The sequence below is a fragment of the Aotus nancymaae genome, unplaced genomic scaffold (assembly GCF_030222135.1).
Source record: "Aotus nancymaae isolate 86718 unplaced genomic scaffold, 86718_ANA_hifiasm-v0.15.2.pri h1tg000090l, whole genome shotgun sequence".
NCBI lineage: Eukaryota > Metazoa > Chordata > Mammalia > Primates > Aotidae > Aotus > Aotus nancymaae.
The window spans coordinates 3,625,533-3,640,220 of NW_026988505.1; the positions used below are offsets into that span (position 1 = coordinate 3,625,533).

A 14,688-nucleotide genomic window follows, 5' to 3' on the forward strand; every position below is an offset into this window, starting at 1 on the left:
ATCCCTGCCTTTCTGTTTGAAACCATCCCCCGCAAAAATTACAGTAAATATTAGTGCCTCAGATGAAGGCGATAGTTTAAAAAGTGGCTACACTCAAATTCCAACTCTTCCTACCCTAAGACTCTCGTGTCATTTTATTTATTCTTCATGGCACTTTAAGACGCTTTTTTTTGTTTTCTTTATGTTTGGTTTGATTATTTTTTTCTTTCTTAACTATTATGTTATCTCCATGAGATCGAGGCTTCGTGCTATTCACTTCTGCTGCTTTGGTACTTAGAGTATGATACATGGTGGATGCTCAATGAAAATATATCGAAAGAATAATGAAAACAATGGATGTTAAAATCTAGCTAAATAGAAAGAACTGTAGTTGGATACTTGGAATAGAAAACGGAAAGATATAACAGTTGTTTTAAAAACAAAATTTTTAGGTGAAGTTTTAACACAGGTCAATGAGCAAAAATTATGGCAGAATATGTTTATCAATTACAGATATCTTAAATAACTGTTATGGCTAGCAATTAAAATGGGAATCATGACTGGGTTTGGGTTTTAATGTTTTTCACATTTAAAATTAGTATATATTATGTTCTTATGATGCAGGGTTTCTCAAAATTAGTTCCATAGAACTCTAGTTGTCCTAGATTCTTGATGAAAAAAAGTACTTCCTAGATAGATAAATCTGAAAAAGGCTACATCCTTTGCATTCTATTCATTATTTCCTAAAATAAGCTTTTGCATATTAAATTTTATTAAGATGAGACACCCCTTTAGAAAAGAAAGGTGTTAGATTTTGATTAACCTAGAATTTTCCCCATTGGTTTGATTCTGATCTGATGGCTGTTGAAGACATCTATGTCAATGCCCAGAGAGTGTTGCATAGATGCCCGGTGGGGGGGATGCTGGTGCAATGTTACTTGAATGATACTCACTCTGATATTATAGATAACGATTTGTTTTCACTAAGCAAGAAAGAAAAGCATCTACTTATGTTTCCCCTATCTTATCTTTAGTATTAACTTCATCCATTACACTGACAATTGCGCTTTTCATTGAAAGACTACTTACTTCACTTCTGTTGCCTCAGCATCAACCCATGGTTTGTCAAACTAAAAACACAAGTAGAATTTCCTCTTGTAACAATGGGCTTGTCAGATGGTTAAATAAGACTACACTGAAGTCAGTGTCAGAAGAGGTAACTGGGTGCTGTTCAAACCTGATCTCTGTCTCTTACACTTTTGAATGCACCTGTCCAGTTGGTGTTTCGTGACAGCGTTTCGTTAATGTTTACAATCATAAAGCTCCATGTTTGCAGACGCAGCTCTGAAGCCAGGGCAGTTTTTCCTCCAGGCTGGAGGGATTGCTTTCTTCTAAAACACAGCCAGGTGCAGTGGCTCATGCCTGTAATCCCAGCACTTTGGGAGGCTGAGGCGGGTGAATCACTTGAGTTCAGGAATTCGAGACTAGCCTGGCCAACATACAAAAATTAGCCAGGTGTGGTGGCACATGCCTGTAATGCCAGCTACTTGGGAGGCCGAGGCAGGAGAATCACTGGAACCCGGGAGGCAGAGGTTGCAGTGAGCCGAGATCAGCGCACCAACCTGGATGATAGAGAGAGACGCCAACTCAGAACAAAAAAAGAAAAAAAAAATCATTCTTTTCCTCTAAGAATTTCTGAAATATAATATCACTGGCTTTCTTTTAAATATAATTAACGTGCGTGATAGTAAAATACATTCTTTACTGAGATATTTTCTTAACCTAGACTTTTTCACTTGTTTTTGTAAAATATTTATTCCCGAGGAATTACATTCAGCTTCATCTTGTTTTCAGGGTACAAAATTTCTTCACATTTAATTTCGTATTAAAGCCAAAACAAGGCCGGGCGCGGTGGCTCAAGCCTGTAATCCCAGCACTTTGGGAGGCCGAGGCGGGTGGATCACGAGGTCAAGAGATCGAGACCATCTTGGTCAACATGGTGAAACCCCGTCTCTACTAATACAAAAAATTAGCTGGGCACGGTGGCGCGTGCCTGTAATCCCAGCTACTCAGGAGGCTGAGGCAGGAGAATTGCCTGAACCCAGGAGGCGGAGATTGCGGTGAGCCGAGATCGCGCCATTGCGCTCCAGCCTGGGTATCAAGAGCGAAACTCCGTCTCAAAAAAAAAAAAAAAAAAAAAAAAAAAAAAAGCCAAAACATCCAGTAAGGTCACTTTTGCTATTCTTTTCAATCTTAGCGGTGACAAGTTAAGGTTCATATGTTTGTTTAGCTGTGAAGGTAACAGAACAGGAGTCTGAACCCAAGTCTTTTGATTTTATAACCTTTGCTATATCCCAGGGTTGCCTGTATAAATAATATCTAATCGGTTGCTTAATGTCTTATGCTGTTTTAACTGCACAATATCATAGCAGCCATTTTGTTGATTTTTTTTAAGAAGTCTTCTGTGAATAATTTGGGTTTTTTGTTTTGTTTTGTTTCTTTAATTGCTTAGGGTTGGTACAAATGTGCAGTTTTCTTGTGAGGACAATTATGTGCTTCAGGGATCAAAAAGCATCACCTGTCAGAGAGTCACAGAGACACTGGCTGCTTGGAGTGACCACCGACCCATCTGCCGAGGTAAGGCACCTGTGATGGGCAAAGCCTGGATTACCTCTTTCATTAGCCTTGGCATTTTTTTTCTGAATACACAATTTAACCATGAAGCATTGTCTACAGGCAGAGCAGAACTCGGTAGTAATGTATGTTTTCATAGTGAGGTGGGTAATAACAGAAATCTTTCCTTGGAATTTATTAAGAGGCAAATATTTCCAAGAATATTTTTGTGTTTTACATTTCAGGACGGATGTGAGCAAAGCCACACATGCTCAGTATAACTTGGGATCTGTCTATACGCATTCATACACACAGTGTGGATGTGTGTGAATGTATGTTACACAATCTGACCTGCCAGAAATGTCTCTGTGCACCCCGCACATCTAAAAATGTTCGCTTTCCCATTGCAGTAGTTTGAATTCTTTAGGTGTCGATTATATGAGTGATAAAAGGAATTATTAGCCTGATTCCAAATCATCATTATATTCGTAAATGATCTTTAATCTCTAACATAGTTAGCAGAGTAAAATATTCATCATTATTGTCATCATTTTCAAATAAAATGTATGAAGTCAACAAAGTTTAAATTATTTATTTCTCTTATGAAGTATATACAAATTCCCACCACAATTACAGAAATCATATAGAAAACAGAATAAAATGATTATGGTTGTTTTAAAATGAACAATAATAATAATAAAATTAAGAAAAGCTAGGTTTGGTGGTTTCGTTTTTGACTTTTGGTCATAAAAAGATTTCTGTAAACTGGTAGTTTTGGAAGGAAAAGCTGCAGTTTGACTAAAAAGAAAAGCTTCATATGTAAGAATAACTTTATAGTCTTTTTCATGTGAACAGATTTTTAAGGACTTTAGTTTTTAAAAGTTATGGGAAGCATAATGTCATTGCAGCCTGTGAAATTAGTTGCCAACCATGTCACAATCTTCACCTAAGCTAAGAGTACTCTTTGGCAGCATTTGCTGTATTGTATCTGGTCCCTGTAACCACTGGGGGTTGGTCACATGCAGAGGACTCAGCGTTGCATCACCTGTCTGGACAGGAAGGGCAGCTGACAGCAAACCGTCACCTCTTAAATGGAGACCCTTTACAGAGAGTCAGCAAGCTCTCATCAAGGACAGGCACATGGCCGTCTCCTTCTTTCTATGACTACTTAGATTGTGCATTTTTCAATTCTAAAATATGATCATTAAGTACTTCAAAGAACCACTCTAAAATTCATGTTCCCACTAGGGCTGGTGATGTACAAGCCTCCCAATTACACGTGATGACCGAGTCACATGGATTATTTTTCCTTTAGGGAAAAGAACTTCCTTCAGTAGTTTTCTTGCTCTTATATACCAGAAATAGACTTCATTATTTATAAAGTTCACTTTAGACAAATAGTAAACATGCCTTCTTTTAAATTTGCTACTTTAAAATCAATTTCTTAGGGTAACATAAATATTTGCCTTTTTTTATTGTTTGATTTTATATGTTAATCCATGTCATTTTCTTTCTCGGCCCTGACTGTCATCTTAAACTCAAAGCACTTTCTCAGTATCCTCTCCCAACATATCACACATGCAGAGGTGCTTATCTCTTAGGAAGCAGCTGCTCCATCCAGGCTGAAGGTGGAGGCCTTTCTCCCACCCTCCTCAACCCCCCAGCTACTCACGCTTAGAGATAATTAAAGAGGATTCTTTTTGGTTTCCTGTTCTCACAGGTTCAAATGTCCCTCTTGATCATATTTTGGAAGAGAACACCTATTCCACAGGGTCTCTCTTGTTTGATGTGTTTGGTTTTCCGGAAAAGTTACTAGCAATCACCAAGACCCTGCCTCTTCCTTTCAACTCCACGGGCAAAGAATGCCTCGCTTTATTCATCTTCTCTTCTCACGGATGAGTCCTTGTTTCGCTTAAGTTAGATATACCATTTAGATATACCTTGATCATCACTGAATAGTTCTTTAGTTCTTATTAAATTTATTAGAAGTAATCAATTTAAATTAGTTATTGATTTAATCAATTTAAATTGATTACTTCTAATAAATTTAATAAGAGCTAGAAATGTATCTGAAGTAATAAACATAATTTATTTTTCTGAAATAGTAACTTACAGTGCTGGACATAATTCCTAAGAAAGTGTTTTCATTGTGGATGGGTTTTACTAGTTTGACTCAGTTAGACAAAGGCCACACTCTTGAGTATTTATGAGATAATTTTATCCATCTCGGACTCATGCTGAGACTCCTGCTGCGACAATGCTCCTGAGCTTTCTAGTTGCATCAGTTAATAAGATTGATAAGAAATCCTCAATTTCTTAAAAAAGTATCCTTTCTGGGACATAATGCTTGAATTGTGACCTTACAGTCATTCCTAGGTTTTGGGGAATGGCTGTGCAGCCACACACTCAGCTTTTCCTGTCTAGAATGCTTGTGCAGATGTCACTTCCAAATTTCAGTTTCTTTGGCCATCTGGAGAGGCTGAGAAGTTTCAAAATCACCCAGCCCAGATTCCTTTTATCTTTCTTTTTTTTTTTTTTGACAGTTCTCCCCTCAGTTCATGTCTTTCCTATCATGTTTTAATGTAAGCAGCAAGCAGAAATCAAGTGGCCTCTTCAACACATGGCCTGGAAATCTCCTCAGCCATCCCTCTGTGTCTGTCACTGAACGCCCTGCTTCCCACCTACTCACGAAACCACTTCTGCTAAGCTTCTGCCACCTCTTTAAGTTTCCAGTAACATCTCTTACTCTTCCCGTATCCCTCCAAGTGTATCTTTACAAGATAGATCTCTACTGGCAGTCTATTGGAGGAAACTGAGGCTTTCTCTATCATGCTCCCCAAAACTCTTGCAGCTCTGACCCACTACCCGGTTCCAAAGCTGTGCCCACATTTGCTTCAGCAACACCCCATGTCCAAGCACCTGACTCTGTGAGGAAAAGTTCATGCAGAGAAGCAGATCCACTAGGATGGAGACAAATGTGTGGGCTTAGATCAGCAAACTGGTTCACAGGGTTGGCAGGGCTGGCTTTGCATCTGAATTCCGAAAGACAGGCTGTCAGGAAGCAAAGACAGGGATCAGGCTAGGCTCCCTGGCGATGGGTCAAAGCTTCTGTCCACAGGCAGGAGTCTCTCTGTAAGGGAAATTCTAAGCCCTCTTTGAAGACTTCCCAACTGATTACTTAAAGGCCAGAGAGAATAATCTCCTTAACTTAAGGTCAATTGATAAGGGACGATAATGATGCCTCCAGAATCCCTTCACAGGAGCACTTAAAGTTAGTGCTGGATTGAGTAACTGGGAAAAGGTATGTCTTTATTTCCCAAAATAAGTAATGTGATTTTGAAATATTTAGTCACCAGACTAAAAAGGTAAAGAGAAACAGGTGAATTTAATTGTAATAACATTTTATTTAACCCCAGTACTCCCAAATATTATCATGTTAACATACAGTCAATACAAATGTGACAATGAGATGTTTTATGTATTTTCTTTTTCTTTCCATACTGTGTTTTGGAAATCCAGTGTGCATTTTATACTTAGAGCATAGCTCATCTCACACCAGCCACATTTCAGGTGCTCAGCACAAGTCTAGACATTTACAGTCATGATTTTCTTCATCACTGTTGAGAGCCATCAACACACTTGTAGTTGTGAAGAGGAGAAATGAGCCCACTGAGTTGTGCCTCATTTCCTGGCTGGCGTCCCTCTGTAGAACACTCTTTCTTCAATTAAAACCCATAAGTTCTGCAACCTCTGCCACCCAGGTTGAAGCAATTCTCTTGCCTCAGCCTCCTGAGTAGCTGGGATTACAGGCACCTGCCACTGGGCCCAGCTAATTTTTGTATTTTTAGCAGAGATGGGGTTTCACCATCTTTGCCAGGCTGGTCTTGAACTTCTGACCTCGTGATCCACCTGCCTCAGCCTCCCAAAGTGCTGGGATTACAGGCATAAGCCACTGCACCTGGCTACCATTCACTCTCTTAAGTAGCATCTCAATTTTTTTCCAATAACTGATTTATCCATTAGAGAAAAGCTGAAAAACATTTATAAAAGTGAAGCTTTTATAACTATTTCTATAAAAAGATAGCATTAGATATCTAAAATGTCCAGGAAAATGGACAAATGCTACCTAAAACAGACTATAGGAATCTTTCTTTGCTATTGACAGTTTCTGTACAGCAAGGGCCATTTTCCAAGTTCATTTGTCACTCTGCCATTAACATAAAAAATAGTATCTAAAAACACAGCATCGACTGGATACAGTGGCTCACACTTGTAATCCTAGCACTTTGGGAGGCCAAGGCAAGCAGATCACATTAGGTCAGGAGTTCAAGACCAACCTGGCCAACATAGTGAAACTCCATTTCTACTAAAAATACAAAAATTAGCTGGATGTGCTGGTGCATGACTGTAATCCCAACTACTTGGGAAGCTGAGGCGGGAGAATCAGTTGATCCCAGAAGGTGGATGTTGCAGTGAGCAGAGATTGCACCACTGTACTACTCTAGCCTGGGGTCAAGAGTGAAACTCCATCTCAAAAACAAACAAAAAAAGACAGCATCATAGTTTTAGATTTTCCCTGATTTATTCTTAGCCTCTAAAGGAGGCCTAATAATGATCATTTCTGCCACATATTCTAACCTCAACCAACTGTCAAATACAATAAAATGCCCCTGGTTTGAACATCCTGCCTGTTCTGAGCATAAAGCTCTTCCAGCGAGGTGAGTCAAGGAAACACTGACTCTCAAGGTTACTTTTTCATGAAGGGTCTCTAACTCTGAAGTAATTATCATGCCTTATCTGGAGCAGGACTATCTGATGGAAGCATTTGATAAATTGCAGTGAGTCAAAAGTGATCCTTCCATCTGGAGGCTGGTGTGGTTAGCCAATGCTTACATTAGCTAATTAGCTCTGAGAAGTGGGGGAACATTACCTTTTCTTCCTGTCACCAAACAGATGAATGGTTGTCATAGCTCAGTAATTATACAAGTGATTTTGTTTGAAATTACGCTTACTTCATTTAGGAATATGAAAACAACCATTATGATTTTTTGCAGGGTAAAACATTATGAGCTGTTTAAAACTGTATGAGTATCTTTAACTGGCAGTAGATTTTTAAAATAAGCAAACATAAGACAAGGGTGTATCATTCTATTTTTTAAAGTAAAATGTTCAGGCTGGTACTTCATTCCATCCGTTTGTAGGAGCGATTTATGTAGAGAACTTCCTTTAATGCTAATACACTTTGATCTGTAGAATTAATATTTTGAGTTGCTCTCTGAGTTGAAAACCTCTCTAAGAAAAATAAAGTATTATTGGCAGCTGGAACTGTGGTTATATGGAAGTTAATTGGAGCCAGCCAGAGTCAGGGAATAAAGTTATTATTACCTTAGAATTTCAGATTAGGTTAGCTAAAAATTATTCTTAATTTATGAACTCATCATTTACCAAAAACTTTTACAGCTTTTTCTTTTCTGTTCATGTTTTCTGTGCATGTAAAAATGACCTTTTAAAGAGTAGTAAAAAGATCATTTATCCCAAAAGATGACTCTTCATTCTACCAGGTGACATACCCAGTGTCAGTGTCAGGAGAATATTTTGTGTACTGATTATTTGATCAGGTGGCCACTATCTCAGAAATTTAGAGAGACAAACACAGGGTTAACTTGTTAATTCCTGTGAATTTGGAGAAATTTCTGTTGTTGTTTCCAGACTCCTGAAGCTGTATACTTTTTATCTGAAGGTCACCTGGGAGAAAATATATTTTTCTCCTTATTATTTTTACTAAGTTATTGGCAATAATATAGTTTTGTATCTTACACTACTCTTATATTCTATTGACATAAAATTACCTGAAAGCTAACCTCAAGTTGGTGCTAACTACATTCGTAGAGCATGCCGGGGGTGCTTCTCTCTTAGGATTCTTGCATTAGGTTTTCCCTCTCTGGAGCATCCATCTTCTCCTAGATATCTGTGTGACTGTCCATTTATGCCTCTCATCAAGTCCTCTGAACCCACATCCTCCTGTAACCACCTCTTACACAGCAAGCCTTCTCCTCACTTTACAAATCTTTTACCTGCCTTTCTTCAAAGCTGTTTTCTCCTTCTGATATTATATGTCCATATGTTTCTTGTGTTTCTTTGTTAATTTCCTGATGAAGACAAGAAACTTAGTTTTATTCTCTCTCCCCCGTACCCTCAACATTCAACTCATAATGAGTACTGCATGAATGCTTCTTCTTATTCTTTTTTTTTTTTTGAGACAGAGTCTCCCTCTTTCACCCAGGCTAGAATATAGTGGCAATCTCGGTTCACTACAACCTCCGCCTCCCGGGCTCTAGCGTTTCTTCTGTCTCAGCCTCTGGAGTAGCTGGGATTATAGGCACCTGCAACCACGCCCAGCTAATTTTTGTATTTTCAGTAGAGATGCGGTTTCACCATGTTGGCCAGGCTTGTCTCAAACTCCCGATCTCAGGTAATCCACCTGCCTCAGCCTCCCAAAGTGTTGGGATTACAGGCATGAGCCACCTTACCCAGCCATGCTGTGATTGTCAGGCCATGTACTCAATGCTTTATTTATTTATTTATTTATTTTGAGACAGAGTCTTGCTCTGTCACCTAGGCTAGAATGGTACAGTGGCAGGATCTCAGCTGACTGCAACCTCTGCTTTCCAGGTTTAAGCAATTCTCCTGCCTCAGCCTCCTGAGTAGCTGGGAATACAGGTGCCCACCACTGCGCCTGGCTAATTTTTGTAGAGAGAGGGTTTCGCCATCTTGGCCAGGCTGGTCTTGAACTCATGACCTGATGATCCACCTGCCTCAGCCTCCCAAAGTGCTGGTATTACAGGCGTGAGCCACCATGCCCAGCTATTGTCTTCTTTTATCAATCCTCAGAGCAATCATAAGTGGAGTTATGACTATGATTCTAATTAAATAAGCTGAGTAGCTTAAAATTAGAAAGCTGTTGAGACAGCTACTGACAACCTAAGCCAGGCCCGGAACACAGGTGTGGTGAATGAAAGGAAGTTCTTAGCCTCTGTGACATATTATCTTCATTATGGTTGACAATCTGGACATAAAATTTATGCTTGCTAAAAATGTTTTCCCCTAAAAACATAGGAGAAATAGACTATTCAATATAATTATTAATTTGCTTTTAAAAAAACTTCTAATGTGAATCCTGAAATCTCACTAATTTAAATTTAATCAATTGAATGTTTCTTCTTTCAAGTAATTTGATTAATTGAGAAGTTACTATAGAACTATACGATTTCCAGGAACTGCATTTTAATAAACAGATAAGTTATTGCTTTATATTAAGTAAGATGAATTCTGTGAAACAAATCCATTTTATACTTAATAAATATCCATTGATTAAGTGGATAAATGGCATGCATTGGAATCCAAAATTGGTTAGTTTTCCTCTCACTTTCCATTTTCCTTCCTGACATATTATATTTCCAATTTATCATTCTGTGAATTCTGGTTTTATTGGGGAGACAGAAAAGATGTAAGTGAAATTTGAGTTTACAAGTTTGCAAAACTGTCAAGAAAGTAACATCAGGTGTACATTAGATCACAGTTATTATCCAGGCACATTTATCAAGCATGTCAGTGAATTTTACTCTCTACTAGATGTTACATTTCCAAGAGGCAAGGCCTTTGCAAGAGTAGAAAGAGGCATTCTACTATAATTTGTATTGTAGTTACTTAATTATGATGCTTAATTACATCATCTGTTGACTAATTGAATGCTTGTTTAGTACAGAAGCTAAGGGAAGGGAGGAAGTTTCCCTGCCTCCAAGGATGCTGTGAAATTGTCCAGTCACAGTCAGGACAGTTTCCCTGGGCTGTCTCCTGTGAGAGGAGCTGCCCGATCTGTTCTTTGCATGAAGGGAAAAACCAGCAGAGTCCATGGGTGAGAAGAGAGGCAGGTGATAAACCTTCAGATGTCTAAGTTTCTGAATCAGATCGTATGGCATCACTTCATGAATTCCCAGAATATCAGATAAATTCCTATTCAAATAGAGCCCCCAACAGGTGACAAATCAACACTGATACGTTTTTTAGATAAGATGATGGTGGCCATCCACTTCCTTTGCAAGGGCCTGCGTGCATTGCTATTTTTTCAACACCCATTTATTTTAGATAAGATGATGGTGGCCATCCACTTCCTTTGCAAGGGCCTGCGTGCATTGCTATTTTTTCAACACCCATTTATTCTTCCTGGCTTGTAGGCTTCTGCACCCTTGCCCATCTAACTAGAGGATCTCTAAGGGAGGACAGCAGATGGGCCCAACAGGTCATCTCCAAAGCTCCCTGACCAACGACACTCACTCACTGGATCTGCTCAGTACGAAGCTCAGACCTGTGTCATCTCTTCTTTCTTAGCCTGTTCCATTTTCTTCTCTAGCTCTTCCTGTTTTTTTCCAAATACCAAATTTTTTAAAGTTTAACATGTGGTAGTCATGAGAAATCATACCCTCTGGTGCTAGGAGCTGATGGCGGAGGAAGACGTGGGTGTGCTACATGGAGGACTGTGTGTTGGCTCTTCTCTCTCCACTATGAAATTCAGAGAAATTAATGTAACTTTTCCTGGCCCAGGTAATAAGGTTAGCCGCAGGATACCTAGAGGACAACAGACACTCTGTTTGTCACCATGTGGACATCAGCTGGTGGAAATCACAGTAGCTCAAACCACAGGATGGTTATTTAATAGACTCTACACATGCATGGTTGAATTTGCAGTAGTTGCCAGTTGAAAAACTGAGAGTTATTCTGGCTAGCAGAAAACCCCAGATGCAAGGAAGCAGTAACTGAATGAATCCTAACAAGCAGGATAAGGGGCACATCATCAGATGGTAAAGAAACAGATGATTAGGTTGGAGAAGATTTAGAAAGGCAAAGACTGAGGAAGTAGCACAAGCTTTCCATAACGTCCTAAGAAGGAGGGAGGGTTAAAATTAAATAATTACAGTTAGATTCTGTGACTTACGGCTGTTACTCCTATTGAGAAGCTACACCAATATTTATTGAGGAAACTATCAAATGCTAAAAATTGTTCTAATTGCCAATGTTAGACAAGTGAACAAATCAGACGCAAATCTCTGGCCTGAATATTCCCAATTTTCATTTCAGATGACCATTTTTGATGGCCTAATAAAAAATATAGGCAAAATAAACAATTTGTTATTAAAATATGTTGCCAAGATGGAGAGATTTTTTAAAAGTTTAAAAAAGACACATTATGGGTTAATTGGAAAACTTCTGGTAAAGAATGTCTCTGAAGGAACTGCATCCATGACTTGTTTTCTGTGAAACTCAGTACTTCATAGGCTTGAAAATGTGGCGGATGGGCTGGTTTCCTACGCATATTTTACTAAAAGTTACTTCACAAATAAAACATAATGCATGAGATGCATTTCATGAAATGCTGGTAGCCAATTTTAATAAGTCAAGTGAAGAGCCAGCTTCAAAGCAGCCACTTGGGACACAAAGCCATGGGCGGGACCAGCTTTAGATACCCTTCCAGGAGGGAACATCTGGGCCAATGTCAGGCTGAGTCCACATTCTCAGTGGGATTCTGACAAATGACTTTCCCTCTGCAAATATTTTTCAAATGCACTTTATTAAGAGCTTGAAATGCATACTGACAATGGCAATATGATTACACTGATTCACAATTAAATCAACAAATATTTATAAATACTACATGATGTTTATAATAGTCATTAATTATGAAGTGTTACAAAGTAGGAAAATGTAACATAAAGGTACAACTCAGATTTCATTATCAGTTTTTTTCTAAGATTTTCTAATTGGATAATGTTAATATTAGAGGGCTTTAAGAAGATTTCACATCTAAAGTTTTTGATCCTCTCTGAGAACAGCACATTAAAAACAGACTTATTAGAGAGTGAGATATTAGCATATAGGAGGGTCCATGTTTTCATTCAGTCCTTTGTCCAGTGACCTTTAGACCAATGACTCACCTACTGAGTTTTGAAAACCCAGTTATGTTTTACCTATGTTTTTTTTTTTTTCATTTGGACAGTAAATGCCAATATTTTAAAAGTTAATTTTAACACACTTATCAATGTAGAATAGGTCAATTTTAGCTAATTATTTTCATAGTAAATAGGAAGCAACTGAACAGTTGTCTCAAGTCATGCTGCCCTATTTTCACATGTCAGGGACTACAAGCATTGTATACAGTGCTGAGGAGGTAAATGCAGAAAGTGTGCTATTGCTAAGGTCAGGGAATGCATAATCTTTTAGGAGAGAGATCTCAGATGAATAGTCACGGTAGATTATAGAAGTATTATAAGGAACAGGCATAATTTATTATTATTATATTGGCATAAATGGAAGAGAGACATGTCTAGTTCTGGAGGCCCTCTGGAAAACCTGGGTTCTGTGGTGGCTTCTCTTCCCCCCACAAAGTAGCCCTTGTAAAGTCACAAGTCGTGTTCTGCTGAGTTTTCTAGCTGAGTCTCCTAAAATAGTAACTGACCTGAACAAAGGTTTAAGCCCAAGGGAGAAAAAAGAAAGGATGAGCTATGATGAAAATTAATCCTTCCTATGAAATATTTTCATCAGTTTGTGTGATAGGATGTCTTAGGAAAATGAAGCAGAAGAAGTTCTCTTACATTAATTTCTTCTTGTGAAATTAGTTTCTTCTGCTCCTTTCTCAAACCTAGTTTAAATTATTGCTAAAACCAGAGTCTATGCTGACATTATATTTCTAAAATATGTCTATTGATTTGAAAAAAGGCTTTTTTCTTAAAGTGGAGGTCTATTAAATTATTTTTGTATTCCAGACTAAATTGTATATATTGGATTATGCACTTTCTATGCTTCACTTAGTCTTTCATTTCAACTTTTAGGTATTTTCTTTCTTGTCACCATTCCTATTTTCTTTCTCAAAACTTGCAATAACATTTTAAGTTCCTTTTTGCATTGTGCTGTAAAGAAATTTTATAGTTTATTGTAGAATAGGAACTAAAGCTCGAAAGTGACTTGGAGATCATCTGCTCCAGAATCCTCTTTAAAGTTGAAAAGACACTATTCATTCGAGGTCACACAGTGTAAGACGTAGCCGAGATGGTACCTCTGGTTGAATTCCATTGGACACTGTGTTTTGCCCTCTATCTTACTGCAGTCATGCACAATTAGGTGTGTATGGAGACTCTCTGAACAATGAGATTTTCATGAAGATTCTTGTTAAGTCACAATGGGATGTGAAACGCACTGCTTTGGTACTGACAGTACTCGTGGCGCTATCATCTGTTAGATCCTTTGGCGAGTAGAAAGGCCTTTGGAAGTCGTACAATGCTCCAGCATAACCCTGCAGATACCAAAGGTATTGGTGGCTGAGCAACCCACTTGCTCATTGGAGTCCATGTACCAACTGGAATCCATGCACCATTTTTTTTTACTATGATTAGATAATAGCTATCTTGAAATTTCCCATGAATCTTATGTCTTTACCATACTGACAAAATGATGTAGAAAATAACCTTGTTTCTCTCTGTTTCCAGCTAGAACATGTGGATCCAATCTGCGTGGGCCCAGTGGTGTCATTACTTCTCCTAATTATCCAGTTCAGTATGAAGATAATGCACACTGTGTGTGGATCATCACCACCACCGACCCGGACAAGGTAAGGCTCCACCTCCAACCCCTGTGGTTCATACATGCCACACTCTGACAGGATCTACTTTTGAAGCAAACACCCCGGCAAATGCCGTCCATCCTTACACTTCACTGTTGGAATTTAAAAGTTGCTGCCACCTTATGTGTTTAGATACCACATTCATTCCAGACAGCTTGAGATTCAGATACAAAGTGAATATTCTTGGTGTGGCCCCATTTACTGTTTCTGCAGCTAAAGTCTATGTTCCTCCTTCACATTTCATAGTACTCTCCCTTATGTCTTATAAGACTCAAGTCTTATCCACTGTATCACAAGCTTTCTTAAACACCACAGTATTTATGCACAGTACGACTAAGTGTTGGAAATGCTCCTACTATACTCAGACACAAAAATACTGCCTTTTGACCAGGCACAGTGGGGCTCATGCCTGTAATCCCAGCACT

At 38.6% G+C, this 14,688-nt stretch overlaps 1 protein-coding gene across 1 annotated transcript in view; it reads left to right on the plus strand.

The window, feature by feature from the left end:
* CSMD1 (CUB and Sushi multiple domains 1) overlaps positions 1–14,688 on the plus strand; it is a 2,129,340-nt gene that overhangs the window by 1,439,020 nt on the left and 675,632 nt on the right. The window contains exons 9-10 of the mRNA XM_064369795.1: positions 2,492–2,616; positions 14,130–14,251. Coding sequence (XP_064225865.1) covers positions 2,492–2,616; positions 14,130–14,251 — 247 coding nt within the window. The remainder of the gene's footprint in view (positions 1–2,491; positions 2,617–14,129; positions 14,252–14,688) is intronic.